The sequence below is a fragment of the Haemorhous mexicanus genome, assembly GCF_027477595.1.
Source record: "Haemorhous mexicanus isolate bHaeMex1 chromosome 3 unlocalized genomic scaffold, bHaeMex1.pri SUPER_3_unloc_3, whole genome shotgun sequence".
Taxonomy (NCBI): domain Eukaryota; kingdom Metazoa; phylum Chordata; class Aves; order Passeriformes; family Fringillidae; genus Haemorhous; species Haemorhous mexicanus.
The window spans coordinates 55,667-71,192 of NW_026775977.1; the positions used below are offsets into that span (position 1 = coordinate 55,667).

General features: G+C 44.8%; 2 protein-coding genes and 1 long non-coding RNA gene across 10 annotated transcripts in view; 1 reads left to right on the forward strand and 2 right to left on the reverse strand.

Annotated features, from left to right (window-relative positions):
- Window positions 1-37: 37 nt before the first annotated feature.
- Window positions 38-2,960, reverse strand: LOC132322623 (uncharacterized). The gene is made up of 3 exons (XR_009485148.1): window positions 2,825-2,960; window positions 1,369-1,459; window positions 38-126 (listed from the first exon to the last, which is right to left on the reverse strand). It is a non-coding gene; the product is annotated as an uncharacterized LOC132322623 (long non-coding RNA).
- On the forward strand, window positions 2,911-12,535 carry PTRHD1 (peptidyl-tRNA hydrolase domain containing 1). Of its 4 annotated transcripts, none has more exons than XR_009485147.1 (4): window positions 2,911-3,151; window positions 3,856-4,046; window positions 11,495-11,587; window positions 11,808-12,535. XR_009485147.1 is itself a non-coding variant. In XM_059837289.1 (3 exons), the coding sequence occupies exons 1-2, from the start codon at window positions 2,960-2,962 to the stop codon at window positions 4,024-4,026; spliced, it is 363 nt and encodes a 120-aa protein (XP_059693272.1). In that variant the 5' UTR covers window positions 2,911-2,959; the 3' UTR covers window positions 4,027-4,046; window positions 11,495-12,535. The 4 variants fall into 4 exon arrangements, 2 of the variants coding, with proteins under 2 accessions (XP_059693272.1, XP_059693273.1); XR_009485146.1 differs by having other exon boundaries at window positions 11,498-11,587; XM_059837289.1 differs by having other exon boundaries at window positions 11,495-12,535.
- The window catches only part of NCOA1 (nuclear receptor coactivator 1), an 83,380-nt gene continuing 79,239 nt past the window's right edge, over window positions 11,386-15,526 (reverse strand). For 4 of the 5 annotated variants that reach the window (XM_059837283.1, XM_059837284.1, XM_059837285.1 and 1 more), the window contains one exon: window positions 11,386-11,650. In XM_059837283.1, the coding sequence (XP_059693266.1) occupies window positions 11,483-11,650 (168 nt within the window). In that variant the 3' untranslated portion in view covers window positions 11,386-11,482. Of the gene's footprint in view, window positions 11,651-11,788; window positions 11,849-15,526 lie in introns of all 5 variants that reach the window. The other variant, XM_059837286.1, reaches the window with a different exon arrangement.

Below are 15,526 nucleotides of genomic sequence, written 5' to 3' on the forward strand. Positions count from 1 at the left end.
TTTGGGCAGGATCCCTGCAGGGGAAGGAATGGTGGCACTGCCGGCCGCGCTCCCGCCGCTCCCCCCGCAGCGCCCGGCGCCGCTCCCGCCGCTCCAGCTCGCACAGCTGGGACAGCACCCCCGGCACTGCGGGGGGAAAGAAATGGGGGAAAAAACGGGGATTTTGGGAAAATTGGGGAGTTTGGGGAATTGGGGAGTTTGGGAAAGTGGGGAGTTTGGTTTGGGCAGGATCCCTGCAGGGGAAGGAATGGTGGCACTGCTCCCGGTCCGGCTGCTCCAGCAGCCACAGCTGGGACAGAGCCTGGGACTGAATGGGGGAAAAAATGGGGGGAAAAAATGGGGATTTTGGGAAAATTGGGATTTTTGGGAAGGAGTTTGGGGAGAAATTGGGGAATTTGGGCAGGATCCCTGCAGGGGAAGGAATGGTGGCACTGCCCGGCCTGGCTGCTCCAGCACACACAGCTGGGACAGAGCCATGGGAACAAAATGAGAAAAAATGGGGGAAAAAAGGGGGATTTTGGGAAAATTGGGATTTTTGGGAAGGAGTTTGGGGAGAAATTGGGGAATTTGGGCAGAATCCCTGCAGGGGAAGGAATGGTGGCACTGCCTGGCCCGGCTGCTCCAGCACACACAGCTGGGACAGAGCCTTGGGAACAAAATGGGGAGAAAATGGGGGAAAAAACGGGGATTTTGGGAAAATTTGGGACTTTCAGGATGATGTGGAAAGAATTCAGGGAGTTTTGGAAGGAATCTGGGAATTTTAGGGAAGAATTTGGGGAATTCAGGGAGAAATTCTGGAATTTTTAAAATAGTTTCGGGATGAGTTTGGGGAAGAATTCGGGAAAATTTGGGGAATTCTGGGAGAAGTTTTGGAATTTTTGGAAGAATTTTTGGGAGGAATTTTGGGGAGAAATTGGAGATTTTTCAGGAGGGATTTGGGGAGAATTTTGGGAGGAATTTGGGGATTTGGGGAGGAATTTGGGGAGGAATTTGAGGCTCTCTGGAAGAATTTTGGGCAGAATTTCAGGAATTTTGGGGAATTTTGGGAAGAAATTGGTGCCTTTCAGGAGGAATTTAGAGAAAATTTCGGGATTTTAAGAAGAAATTTAGGGATTTTAGGAAGGAATTTGGGAATTTTTAACAAAAAAAATTGGGAATTTTGGGAGAATTTTGGAACTTTGGGAAGGAATTGGGAATTTCAGTGAGAATTTCTGCATGGAAAGGGCGAAAAAATTGGGAATTTTGGAGGGAATTTAGGAAAGAATTTGGGAAATTTGGGGAAATTTGGGAATTTTTGGAAGAATTCCTGCCTGGATGGGATCAGAGGGAGGAGAAATTTGGGAATTTTGGGAAAATTTGGGGACTCACCCTGTGGAATTTCCATTTTCTCTTCATTTTCCTGCTCTTCCTTCCCAGGATCCATCCTTGGGAATTCCCAGAAAATCCCAAAGATTTGGGGCTGGAAAAGATGGAAAAATTCAATTAAATTCCAGAAATTTGGGGGGGTTTTAATGAGGAAAAATCCAAATTAATTTATATAAATTTGGGGGTTTTTAATGAGGAAAAAAAGTCCATTAATTTCCATAAATTTGGGGATTTTTATGAGGAAAAAAATCCAAATAATTTCCATAAATTTGGGAATTTTCTATGAGGAAAAAATCCCGTTAATTTTCCATAAATTTGGGGGTTTTTTTATGAGGAAAAAAACAAATTAATTTCCATAAATTTGGGGCTTTTTTATGAGGAAAAAAATCCAAATAAGTTCCATAAATTTGGGGAATTTTTTGTGAGGAAAAATATCAAATTAATTTCCATAAAATTGGGAATTATCTATGAGGAAAAAATCCCGTTAATTTTCCATACATTTGGGGATTTTTTAATGAGGTAAAAATCGAATTAATTTCCATAAATTAAGGGGATTTTAATGAGGAAAAAATCAATTTGATTTCCATAAATTTGGGGCTTTTTTATGAGGAAAAAAATCAAATTAATTTCCATAAATTTGGGGCTTCCTTATGAGGAAAAAAATCAAAATAATTTCCATAAATTTGGGGATTTTTTATGAGGAAAAAATCCCATTATTTTTTCATAAATTTTGGATTTTATTTATGAGGTAAAAATCTCATTAATTTCCATAAATTTGGGGATTTTTATAAGGAAAAAATCCCATTCGTTTCCATAAATTTGGGGATTTTTTTTTTTTTTATTAGGAAAAGGGGGATGGGAATGGGAAAAAATCCAATAAATTTTCAATATTTTAGGGAATTTTTTATGAGGTAAAAATCCCGTTATTTTACATCAATTTGTGGATTTTTTAATGAGGAAAAAATCCTATTAATTTTCCATAATTTTGTGAGGCTTTAATGGGGAAAAATGTTGTTAATTTCCATAAATGTGGGAATTTTTAATGAGGTAAAAATCCCGTTAATATCCATAAATTTGGGAAATTTTTTTAAATGAGGAAAACAGGGATGGCAAAGGAAAAAACCCCGTTAAATTTAGGGACTTTTTATGAGGAAAAAACCCATTATTTTTCCATAATTCTGGGAATTTTTAATGATGAAAACAAGTGGGAATTTTGGGATTTGGGGGGAAAAAATGGCGGGAAAGTGACAGGGACGATCCCAAATTGAGGACAGGGACGATCCCACAGAATTGAACACTGACAACCCTACAGGGTGCCAAAAATGACCCCAAGACTTCCAGCGAATCCCAGCAGAGTGACAGGGACGATCCTAAAGAATTATCCCAAAAAATTATCCTAAAAAAATGCCCCAAACCCCCCGGGGGACCCCAAATCCCTCTCTGAGGGCTCCGAGCTCACCTCAACTTTCCCGCCTCAGCGCCGCCGGAAGTGCGTCATCACGCCGCTCTCCATTCCGTACACCAAGATGGCGGCGCGCTGCTTGCTTCGCTTCCCCGCTTGCTCCCGGCAGCCCGCGCGGTTCCGTACGGCAACATGGCGGCGGCGCTGGTGCAATACGTGGTGCTCCGCGGGGATCTGGCGCGGCCTCCCCGCTCGTGGCCGCTCGGTGCCGTGGTGGCTCAGGGCTGTCACGCCGCGCTGGCCGCAGTTCACGGTTACCGGGAGCATCCCGACACCGGCGCGTACCTGGAGCAGGGCGACGCCATGACAACCGTGGTGCTGGAGGTAACGGCGGCGCCGCGGGGCATGATGGGAGCTCCGCGCTGAGGGGAGGGCGGCCGCCATGTTGGGGGGGGCGGTGGCGGCGTGAGGGAAAACCGGGATTTTTGGGGGGAAAATCGTGATTTTTGGGGGAAATTGGGATTTTTGGAGATGTTCTGGAGTTGAGGGAAGTGGGAATGGTCGGTTTGGGGGTGCAGAGGGGATTTTGGGGTGGCTGAGAGGAAGGGGAAGCCCGGGGGGGTCGGGCTGTGGAGGCGACAGGAGGAGCCGGAATTTCTGGGAAAATTTAATTGGATTTTAGGAATATCTCCCTCAATAAATTGGTAATAATTCCTCATGAAATCCGGAATAATTCCTCATAAAATCCGGAATAATTTCCTCATAAAATCCGGATTATTTCCTCATGGAACACCCAGGGCAGTGCTGAAACCAGTTTTGTTTCCCTCAATCCGTGTGGATTTAGCGAAACAAAACTCAACGTGAACGCTTGGATTCCCAAAGGTTTTTCCAACCCTTAAAAACCCCTCAAAATATTCGATATTTTCATATTTCAATCCCACAATAAAAAAAAAAAGCTGGAAATCAGGGATATTAAAAAAAAAACCCCTTAAATTCCAGTATGGAAATGAGAAGCTCGGCTGGGATTTGAGCAGAATTTTGGCATGAATTCACAAATAAATTAAACTTTTTTTTTTTTTTTGCTGTAGGCTCCGGATGAGAATTCCCTGCTGGATTTGGCGAAGTTGCTGAAGGAAAAAGGTGTTGACCACAAGGTTTGGATGGAAAATCCCGAGGGAATTCCCACTTGCCTGGCGCTCCGACCTTATCCCAAAAATCTGGTGCAGCCTCACCTCAGGAATTTCAAGCTCCTCAAATGATTCCATCTGGAATTTTCCAGGTTTTTTTCACTTCAAATCCTGGAATTTTGGGATGGAGAATGGGAATTTGTTGGTTTTAAAGTGTTTTTTTTTGTGGTTTTTTCCTCGCGGATTTGTTGTGGGTTTTGGTTTGGGGTGGGGGGGATTTCTGAGGGGGAAAAAAGAGGAAAAAAGGGAAAAATGAAAAGGGAAAAAATGGGAGGGGAAGAGGGGAAAAAAAGGAGGAAAATGGGGGAAAAATAGGAAAAAAGGAAAAGAAGGGAGGAGAAAAGAAAGGGAAAAGGGGGGGGAAGGAGGAAAGGAAAATAAGGAAAAATTAAAAGGGAAAAAATGGGGGAAAGGAGGAAAATAAGGAAAAAATGGGGAGGAAAAGGGGGAAAATAAGGGAAAATTAAAAGGGAAAAAATGTGGGGAGAAGGAGGAAAATAAGGAAAAATGGGAAGGGAGGAAAATAAAGGAAAAAAGAAAAAGAAGGGAGGAGAAAAGAAGGGGAAAATAAGGGAAAATTAAAAGGGAAAAAATGGGGAAAAAGGAGGAAAATAAGGAAAAATTGGGGGAAAAGGAGGGGAAAAAAGGAGGAAAATGGGGAGAAAATAGGAAAAAAGGAAAAGAAGGGAGGAGAAAAGAAAGGGAAAATGGGGGGGAAGGAGGAAAATAAGGAAAAATTAAAAGGGAAAAAATGGGGAAAAAAGGAGGAAAATAAGGGGAAAATTGGGGGAAAAGGAGGGGAAAAATGGGGGAAAATGGGGGGAAAATGGGAAAAAAGGAAGAAAAAAGGGAGGAGAAAAGAAGGGGAAAATGGAGAAGAAAAGGAGGTAAATAAGGAAAAATTAAAAGGGAAAAAAATGGGGGGAAAAGGAGGAAAATAAGGAAAAATGGGAAGGGAGGAAAATAAAGGAAAAAAGAAAAAGAAGGGAGGAGAAAAGAAGGGGAAAATGGGGAGGAAAAGGGGGAAAATAAGGAAAAATTAAAAGGGAAAAAATGGGGGGAAAAGGAGGAAAATAAGGAAAAAATTGGGGGAAAAGGAGGGGGAAAAAGGAGGAAAAATGGGAAAAATGGGAAAAAAGGAAGAGAAGAGGAAAAAAGAAGGGGAAATGGGAAGGAAAAGGAGGAAAATAAGGAAAAATTAAAAGGGAAAAAATGGGGGGGAAAAAGAGGAAAATAAGGAAAAAATGGAGGAAAAGGAGGGGAAAATGGGAAGGGAGGAAAATAAAGGAAAAAAGAAAAAGAAGGGAGGAGAAAAGAAGGGGAAAATAAGGGAAAATTAAAAGGGAAAAAAGAGGAAAAAGGAGGAAAATAAGGAAAAATGGGGGGAAAAGGAGGGAAAAAAAGGAGGAAAATGGGGGAAAAATAGGAAAAAAGGAAAAGAAGGGAGGTGAAAGAAGGGGAAATTGGGGGAGGAAGGAGGTAAATAAGGAAAAATTAAAGGGAAAAAATGGGGAAAAAAGGAGGAAAATAAGGAAAAATTGGGGGAAAAGGAGGGAAAAAAAGGAGGAAAATGGGGGAAAAATGGGAAAAAAGGAAGAAAAAAGGAAGAGAAAGGAGGAAAAAAGAAGGGGAAAATGGGGAGGAAAGGGGGAAAATAAGGAAAAATTAAAAGGGAGAAAAGGAGGAAAATAAGGAAAAAAAGGAGGGAGAAAAGAAGAGATTTGGGAAAAATTAGGAAAAAAGGAAAAGAAGGGAGGAGAAAAGAAGGGGGAAATGGGGAGGAAAATAAGGAAAAATTAAAGGGAAAAAATGGGGGGAAAAGGAGGAAAATAAGAAAAAATGATGAAAAAGGAAAAGAAGGAAAATGGGGGGAAAAAAGGAGGAAAAATGAAAAAAGGGAGAGGAAGAGGAGGAAAAAATTGGGGAAAGAAGAGGAAAAAGGAAAAGATATAAGGGAAAAAGAGAGGAAAAAATTGGGGAAAGAAAGGAGGAAAAATGAAAAAATGTGGAAAAAATGGGGGAAAAGGATGAAAAGGTGGGGGGAATTGGAGGAAAAAATGGGGAAAAAAAAGGAGGAAAATGGTGAAAAAAGTAGGAAAAGAGGGGAAAAGGGAAAGGGAAAAAACAATTTTAAAAAGGAGGAAAATGGGGGAGAAAAAAGAAGGAAAATAAGGAAAAAATGAGGGGGAAAAAGGAGGAAAAGTGGGGAAAAAAGGAAAAAAAAAACCAAAAAAAAAAGGAGGAAAAAAGGAGTAAAACCAGGAAAATAAATCCCAAAATCCCTGAATCCCATCCCATTTTCCCTCTTTTCCACCAGAATTCCTGATTTTCCAGCACCCAAAACTGAATTTTCCATTTTTTCCCATTTTCCCCCCCAAATTCTTCCTCTTCCCACCCCCGAAATTCCCCCGAAACCACCAAACTTTTGGCTGTAAAATCTGAATTTTACAGCCAACATTTTCATTTTTTTGCAGTTATTTTTGAGGAGAAAAGAACAAACTCCTGAAATTCCCTGAAAATTAAAAAAAAAAAAAAAAATCGAATTCCAAACAAAACCCCACCAAAAAAAAAAAAAAAAAAAACCAAACTTTTTCCTGACAGAGAATTCCATTATTATTCTTTTATTATTATTATTATTAATTATTAATTAATTATTATTTCTTTAAATATTCAAAGCTACTCCAGCTGTTAAACACAATCCAAGCAGGAGGAGAAAAAAAAAAAAAAAAAAAGAACCATTTTATTTATTTTTTTTCTTTTTTTTTTTTTCCATAATTTTTTCATCTTTTCCCCCCCTCAGGAAAAACCAAAAAAAAAAAAAACCCAAATTTTTTTTTTATCTACAAGAATCCCTCCCCCACCCCTTTTTTACCCTAAAAATTATTGCAGATTTTCCCTTTTTTTTTTTTTTTTTAACATTTTTTATCATTTTTTCCCCTTTTTTTCTTGCACTATACACGAGGTTTTCCCTCCTCACCCCAATTCCAGAGGGGTGGGAAAAACCCAGCAAAAAACATGGAAAAAAAACTGGGTGAAAATATGAATTTTTTTTCCTTTTTTTTTTTGTGTTTTTTTTAGGTTTTTTTTGGAAAAAAACCCCACAAATTCCACGATTTTTTTTGCTAGAAAAAGCTGATTGTACGCACGAGCCAAGGGAAAGGGGGAAAATTGGGAATTTGAGTGGATTGGACCAAAAAAAAAATGGGGATTTTCCCGCAGAATTCCGGATTTTTTTCCCATTTTTTGGGTTTTTTTTGTTTCATGTTCCGTGCCCCGCGTCAGATCCAGCTGAGACTGAGCTTCCTCTTCTTCTTCTTCTTCCTCTTCTTCCTCGTTTTTTGGGTGTTTTATTCTGGGAATTCTTGGAGCAGGGAATGGGAATTGAAAAATTGGGATGGGCCTGGAGGAGGTGGGGGAGAAAATGGGGGAAATTGGGGGAAAATTGGGGAAAATGGGGGAAAATTGGGGGGAAAAAAGGGGGGAAATTGGGGGAAAAAGGGGGGAAAATTGGGGGAAAAAAGGGGGGAAAATTGGGGGAAAAAGGGGGAAAATTGGGGGAAAAAAGGGGGGAAAATTGGGGGGAAATGGGGAAAAATTGGGAAAAAAGGGGGGAAAATTGGGGGGGAATTGGGGGAAAATTGGGGGGGAAAAGGGGGGAAAATTGGGGAAAAATTGGGAAAAAGGGGGGGGAAATTGGGGAAAAAAGGGGAAAAATGGGGGAAAAAGGGGGGAAATTGGGGAAAAATTGGGGGGAAATGGGGGAAAAAAGGGGGGGGGAAATTGGGGAAAAAAGGGGGAAAATTTGGGGGGGAAATTGGGGAAAAATTGGGAAAAAAGGGGGGGAAAAGGGGGGGAAATTGGGGAAAAAAGGGGGAAAATTTGGGGAAAAAGGGGGGGAAAAGGGAAAAAATTGGGGGGAAAAAGGGGGGAAAATTGAGGGGGAAAATTGGGGGGGAAAAAAAGGGGAAAAATTGGGGGAAATGGGGGGGAAGGGGAAAAAGGGGAAAATTGGGGGAAAAAGGGAAAAAATTGGGGGGAAAGGGGAAAAATTGGGGAAAAAAGGGGGAAAAAGGGGGGAAATTGTGGAAAATTTGTGGGAAAAGGGGGAAAATTGAGGGAAAAAGGGGGGGAAATGGGGGGAAATTGGGGAAAAATGGGGGAAGTGGGGGAAAAATTGGGAGAAATTGGGAGGAAGGAGGAAAAGGGGGAAAAATGAGGGGAAAAGAGGAGGAAAAAGGGGAAAAAGGAAAGAAAATATGGGGAAAGGAGGAAAATTGGGGGAAAAAAGGGGGAAAAGAGGGAAGAAAATGTGGAAAAAAGGAGGAAAGAAGGAAAAATAGGGGAAAAGAGGGGGAAAGGGGGGAAATAAGGAAAAGGGGAAAAAGGAAAGAAAATGGGGGGAAAGGAGGAAAATAGGGAAAAATGGGGGGAAAAAAGGAGGACAGGGAAAAGAGGAAAAAGGGGGAAAGAGGGAAGAAAATGGGGGAAAAGATGGAGAGGAAAGGGGGGGAAAGGGTTGAGGAAAAGGGAGGAAAAGGGAAAAAAGGAGAAGGAAAAGTGAGGAAAGGAGGAGGAAAGGGGGAAAAGGAGGAAGAAAATGGGGGGGAAAAGGAGGAAAATAGGAAAAAAGGGGGGGAATAGGGATGAAAAGGGGGAAAATTGGGGAAAATGGAAATTGGGTTAAGGGGGGGAGGAAAAGGGAAAAGGGAAGAGGAAAAAATGAGGGGAAAGGAGGAAAAGGGGAAAGAAATTGGGAGAAAAAGGAGAAAAGGGAAAGGAGGGGTATGAGGGGGGAAAAGGGGGAGGAAAGAAGGAAAAAAGGGGGAAAAGGGGAAAAATTGGGGTGGGGGAAATTGGGAAGGGGGAGAGAAGGAAAAGGGGGAGAAAATGGGAAAAGAGGAGGAAAATGGGAAAAAATGGGGGAAAAGAAGGAAAAGGGGCAGAAAATGGGAAAAGAGGAGGAAATGAAAAATTGAGGGGGAAAAGGAGGAAAATTGGGGAAAAGGGGAAATGGGAAAAAGGGGAAAAGGGGGAAAAGGAATAAAGGGGGAGGAAAAAAGAGAGGGAGAGGAGGAGAATGAGAGGGAAAAGAAGGAAAAAAGGGGGGAAAAGGAAATTGGGAAAGGGGGGAAAGAGGGAAAAAGGGGAAATGGAAAAGAGGAAAAAGAAATGGGAAAGAGGGAAGGAAAAGGGAGGAAAAAAGGGGAAAAGGAGGAAAGAGAAATGGAGGGAAAGGAATGGAAGAAGGGGAAGAGGAAATTGGGGGAAAAAGGGTTGTATTGGTGGTTTGGGTTGTATTGGGTTTTGGAGAAAGAGGAAAATTGGGAAAGAGAGAGGAAATGAGGTTTAGAAATTGTTTAGGGTGATTGGGGAGAATTGGGGTGGAATTAGGGGAGTGGTTGAAAGGAGGAAAGAGAAAAGGAGGAAAAAGAAAATCAGGAGGAGAAAAAAGGGGAAAAGAGAGGAGAAAAAAGGGAAAAGAGAGGAGAAAAAAGGGGAAAAGAGAGGGGGAAAAAAGGGGAAAAGAGAGGGGGAAAAAAGAAAAATCAGGGAAAAAAGAGAGGGGGTAAAAAAGGAGAAAAATGGGAAAAGAAGAGGGAGGAAAAGGAGAAAAATCAGGGAGAAAGGGAGGGGGAAAAAGGGAAAAAGAGAGGGGGGAAAAAAGGAGAAAAACAGAGGGAAAGGGAGGGGAAAAAGGAGAAAAATCCGGGAAAAGAGAGGGGGGAAAAGGAGAAAATCAGGGAAAAAGAGAGGGGAAAAAAGGAGAAAAACAGGGGAAAAGAGAGGGAGGAAAAGGAGAAAAACAGGGAAAAGAGAGGGGGAATAAAGGAGAAAAATCAGGGGAAAAGAGAGGGGAAAAATCAGGGAAAAAGAGAGGGGAAAAAGGAGAAAAACAGGGAAAAGGGGGAAAAAGGGAAAAATCAGGGATAAAGGGGAAAAATCAGGGAAAAAGAGAGGGGGGAAAAGGAGAAAAACAGGGAAAAAGGGGAAAAGAGGAGAAAAATCAGGGATAAAGGGGAAAAATCAGGGAAAAAGAGAGGGGGAAAAAGGAGAAAAACAGGGAAAAGGGGGAAAAGAGGAGAAAAATCAGGGAAAAAAAAGGGAAAAATCAGGGGAAAAGAGAGGGGGGAAAAGGAGAAAAATTTGAAAAAGAGAAGGGAAAAAAGGGGAAAAATCAGGGAAAAAGAGAGGTGAAAAAAGGAGAAAAACAGGGAAAAGGGGAAAAGAGGCGAAAAATCAGGGAAAAAAAAGGGAAAAATCAGGGGAAAAGGGAAAAATCAGGGGAAAAGAGAGGGGGGAAAAGGAGAAAAATTTGAAAAAGAGAAGGGAAACAAGGGGGGAAATCAGGGAAAAAGAGAGGGGGGAAAAGGAGAAAAACAGGGAAAAGGGGGAAAAAAGGAGAAACACAGGAAAAAAAAGGAGAAAAATCAGGGAAAAAGAGAGGGGAAAAAGGAGAAAATCCAGGGAAAAAAGGGGAAAAAGGAGAAAAACAGGGAAAAGGGGGAAAAAGGAGAAACACAGGGAAAAAAAGGAGAAAAATCAGGGAAAAAGGGGGAAAAAGGAGAAACACAGGGAAAAAAGGAGAAAAACAGGGTAAAAGAGAGGGGAAAAAAGGAGAAAATCAAGGAAAAAGGGGAAAAGAGGAGAAACACAGGGAAAAAGGGGGAAAAAAGGAGAAACACCGGGAAAAAGGGGAAAAAAGGAGAAAAACTGGGAAAAAGGGAGAAAAAAGGAGAAAAGGAAAAAGAGAAAAAAGGAGAAACACAGGGAAAAAAAGGAGAAAAATCAGGGGAAAAGAGAGGGGGAAAAAGGAGAAAAACAGGGAAAAAGGGGAAAAAAGGAGAAAATCCAGGGAAAAAAAGGGAAAAATCAGGGAAAAAGAGAGGGGAAAAAAGGAGAAAAATCAGGGAAAAAGGGGAAAAATCAGGGAAAAAGAGAGGGGAAAAATGAGAAAAACAGGGAAAAAGGGGAAAGAAGGAGAAAAACAGGGAAAAAGGGGGAAAAAAGGAGAAAAACAGGAAAAAAAGGAGAAAAATCAGGGAAAAAGAGAGGGGAAAAAAGGAGAAAATCAGGGAAAAAGAGAGGGGAAAAAAGGGAAAAAACAGGGAAAAAGGGGAAAGAAGGAGAAAAACAGGGAAAAAGGGGGAAAAAAGGAGAAAATCAAGGAAAAAGGGGAAAAAAGGAGAAAAATCAGGGAAAAAGAGAGGGGAAAAAGGAGAAAATCAGGGGAAAAAAGGAGAAACACAGGGAAAAAAGGCCCAAACCCCCAAAAAAATCAGGGTTCAACCTTGGTGCAAAGCCCATCCCCCCTTTTCCCAGCAACCCCTCCCCAACCCCCCCCAATTTTCCATTTCCACTCCAACCATTCCTGCGGCGGCGGCGGGGGCGGGGCTGGCTATCAAAATTCCCATAAAAATAGATCCTATAGAATAATTTCCTCTCTCTCTTATTATTTGTGTCCATTTTTTGAGTTTTTTTTGGGGTTTTTTTTTTTTTTGGAGGGGGGAAGTTTTCAACATTCCGGGTTTTATTCCGTCAGCAGCTGCTGGAGGAGGCTCTTCCCTTGTCCCGGCGGAGGAGGAGGAGGAGGAGGAGGATTTTTGGGATTGGCCAACGGAGCCGGCGCGTTGAGGTAGGGATCTCCCACCAGATTCACCGTGCACTGGACGTCGGCGAACACCTGGACCTGCTGCACCTGGGGTGGATCCCCAAAAACACCAAAAAAAAAAAAAAAAACCAAAAAAAAAGAAAAAAAAAAAAAAAAGGGATTTAGCGGATCCGGGGAAGGGGCGGGAGCGGGATCTGGGATGTCTACGTCAAGCTGGAAACTCACTAGAGAACTTCTCCTCTAGTCTGGAGCCACCCCAGAGAAGAACTCTTCGGTCTTCGCGTCCTACGGAAAGAAAAGCGCTGCGGCTCAGTCGGCTCCGCGGGGACAAAAAATGTGGGATTGCGGCAGGAAAAACGGCTCCAGGAGGGGTGGGTGGGGTTTGGAGGCATCTCAGAGGGTTTGGGGGATGGGTGGAGGTGGAGCCATCCAGGAGTTTTGTGGATTGGGAGGTTCCTGAAGGATGGTGGGAGTGGATCCAGGAAAAAAATTGGGATTTTGGTCGAACAATGGCTTGGAATGGAGCTGGGATGGGTTTGGAGGCATCTCAGGGGGTTTGAGGGATGGGTGGAGGTGGAGCCATCCTGGAGTTTTGTGGATTGGAGGCTCCCAGTGGCTCCAGGCGTTGATCCCGGAAAAAAAATTGGGATTGTGGTGGAAAAACGGCTCCTGAATGGAGCTGGGATGGGCTTGGAGACATCTCAGAGGGTTTGAGGGATGGGTGGAGGTGGAGCCATCCTGGATTTCTGTGGATTGGGAGGGTCCTGATGGATGGCAGGCACTGATCCAAGAAAAAAATTGGGATTTTGGTGGAAAAACGGCTCCAGAAGGGGCTGGGATGGGTCTGGAGGCATCTCAGGAGGTTTGGGGGATGGGTGGAGGTGGAGCCATCCAGGATTTCTGTGGATTGGGAGGTTCCTGAAGGATGGCAGGCGTTGATCCAAGAAAAAAATTGGGATTGTGGTGGAAAAACGGCTCGGAATGGAGCTGGGATGGGGTTTGAAGGCATCTCAGGGGGTTTGGGGGATGGGTGGAGGTGGAGCCATCCCGGATTTCTGTGGATTGGGAGGTTCCTGATGGATGATGGGTGTTGATCCAAGAAAAAAATTGGGATTTTGGTGGAAAAACAGCTCCAGAAGGGGCTGGGATGGGTCTGGAGGCATCTCAGGGGGTTTGGGGGATGGGTGGAGGTGGAGCCATCCTGGATTTCTGTGGATTGGAGGCTCCCAGTGGCTCCAGGCGTTGATCCCGGAAAAAAAATTGGGATTATGGTGGAAAAATGGCTTGGAATGGAGCTGGGATGGGCTTGGAGACATCTCAGGGGGTTTGGGGGATGGGTGGAGGTGGAGCCATCCAGGAGTTTTGTGGATTGGGAGGTTCCTGAAGGATGGCAGGCGTTGATCCAAGAAAAAAATTGGGATTGTGGTGGAACAATGGCTCCAGAAGGGAGCTGGGGTGGGGTTTGGAGGCATCTCAGGGGGTTTGAGGGATGGGTGGAGGTGGAGCCATCCTGGATTTCTCTGGATTGGGAGGGTCCTGATGGATGGCAGGCACTGATCCAAGAAAAAAATGGGATTGTGGTGGAACAATGGCTTGGAATGGAGCTGGGATGGGTTTGGAGACATCTCAGGGGCTTTGAGGAACGGGGTGGAGGCGGAGCCATCCTTGAGTTTTGTGAACTGGGGGCTCCCAGTGGCTCCAGGCATTGATCCAAGAAAAAAAATGGGATTATGGTGGAAAAACGGCTCCTGATGGGGCTGGGGTGGGGTTTGAAGGCATCTCAGAGGGTTTGAGGGATGGGTGGAGGTGGAGCCGTTCTGGAGTTTTGTGGATTGGGAAGTTCCTCATGGATGGCAGGCACTGATCCAAGAAAAAAATTGGGATTGTGGTGGAAAAACGGCTCCACAAGGAGCTGGGATGGGCTTGGAGGCATCTCAGGGGGTTTGGGGGATGGGTGGAGGTGGAGCCATCCTGGAGTTCTGTGGATTGGGAGGTTCCTGAAGGATGGCAGGTGTTGATCCAAGAAAAAAATTGGGATTTTGGTGGAAAAACGTCTTGGAATGGAGCTGGGGTGGGTTTGGAGGCATCTCAGGGGGTTTGGGGGATGGGTGGAGGTGGCGCCATCCTGGAGTTCTATGGATTGGAGGCTCCCAGTGGCTCCAGGCATTGATCCAAGAAAAAAATTGGGATTATGGTGGAAAAACGGCTCCAGGATGGAGCTGGGATGGGTTTGGAGGCATCTCAGAGGGTTTGAGGGATGGGTGGAGGTGGAGCCATCCTGGATTTCTGTGGATTGGGAGGTTCCTGATGGATGGCAGGCACTGATCCAAGAAAAAAATTGGGATTGTGGTGGAAAAATGGCTCCACAAGGGGCTGGGATGGGCTTGGAGACATCTCAGAGGGTTTGGGGGACGGGTGGAGGTGGAGCCATCCTGGAGTTCTGTGGATTGGAGGCTCCCAGTGGCTCCAGGCGTTGATCCCGGAAAAAAAATTGGGATTGTGGTGGGAAAACAGCTTGGAATGGAGCCTGGATGGGGTTTGGAGGCATCTCAGAGGGTTTGAGGGATGGGTGGAGGGGGAGCCATCCTGGATTTCTGTGGATTGGGAGGTTCCTGATGGATGGCAGGTGTTGATCCAAGAAAAAAATTGGGATTTTGGTGGAAAAATGGCTCCTGATGGGGATGGGATGGGGTTTGGAGGCATCTCAGGGGGTTTGGGGGATGGATGGAGGTGGAGCCATCCTGGAGTTTTGTGGATTGGGAGGTTCCTGATGGATGATGGGCGTTGATCCAAGAAAAAAATTGGGATTGTGGTGGAAAAACGGCTCCTGGTGGGGATGAGTGGGGTTTGGAGGCATCTCAGGGGGTTTGAGGGATGGGTGGAGGTGGAGCCATCCTGGAGTTTTGTGGATTGGGAGGTTCCTGATGGATGGCAGGCACTGATCCAAGAAAAAAATTGGGATTGTGGTGGAAAAACGGCTCAGAATGGAGCTGGGATGGGCTTGGAGACATCTCAGGGGGTTTGAGGGATGGGTGGAGGTGGAGCCATCCTGGATTTTCCTGGATTGGGAGGGTCCTGATGGCTCCAAGCGTTGATCCAGGAAAAAAATGTGGAATTATGGTGAAAGGACGGCTCCCAGAGGAGTTGGGATGGGGTTTGGAGGCATCTCAGAGGGTTTGGGGGATGGGGTTGGTCATGGGGTGGGTGGAGGTGGAGCCATGCCGGAGGTTTGTGGATTGGGGGCTCCCAGTGGCTCCAGGCACTGATCCGGGGAAAAAAAATTGGGATTTTGGTGGAAAAATGGCTCCAGAAAGGAGCTGGGATGGGCTTGGAGGCATCTCAGGGGGTTTGAGGGATGGGTGGAAGGGGGAGCCATCCTGGAGTTTTGTGGAGGTGGAGGTTCCTGAAGGATGGCAGGCGTTGATCCAAGAAAAAAATTGGGATTTTGGTGGAAAAACGGCTCGGAATGGAGCTGGGGTGGGGTTTGGAGGCATCTCAGGGGGTTTGGGGGATGGGTGGAGGGGGAGCCATCCCGGATTTCTGTGGAGGTGGAGGTTCCTGATTGATGGTGGGAGTGGATCCAGGAAAAAAATTGGGATTTTGGTCGAACAATGGCTTGGAATGGAGCTGGGATGGGTTTGGAGACATCTCAGGGGGTTTGAGGGATGGGTGGAGGTGGAGCCATCCTGGAGTTTTGTGGATTGGGAGGCTCCCAGTGGCTCCAGGCGTTGATCCCGGAAAAAAAAAATTGGGATTGTGGTGGAAAAACGGCTCCTGATGGGGATGGGTGGGGTTTGGAGGCATCTGAGAGGGTTTGAGGGGAGGGGTGGAGGTGGAGCCATCCTGGAGTTTTGTGGATTGGGGGCTCCCAGTGGCTCCAGGCGTTGATCCCGGAAAAAAAATTGGGATTGTGGTGGAAAAACGGCTTGAATGGAGCTGGGATGGGCTTGGAGACATCTCAGG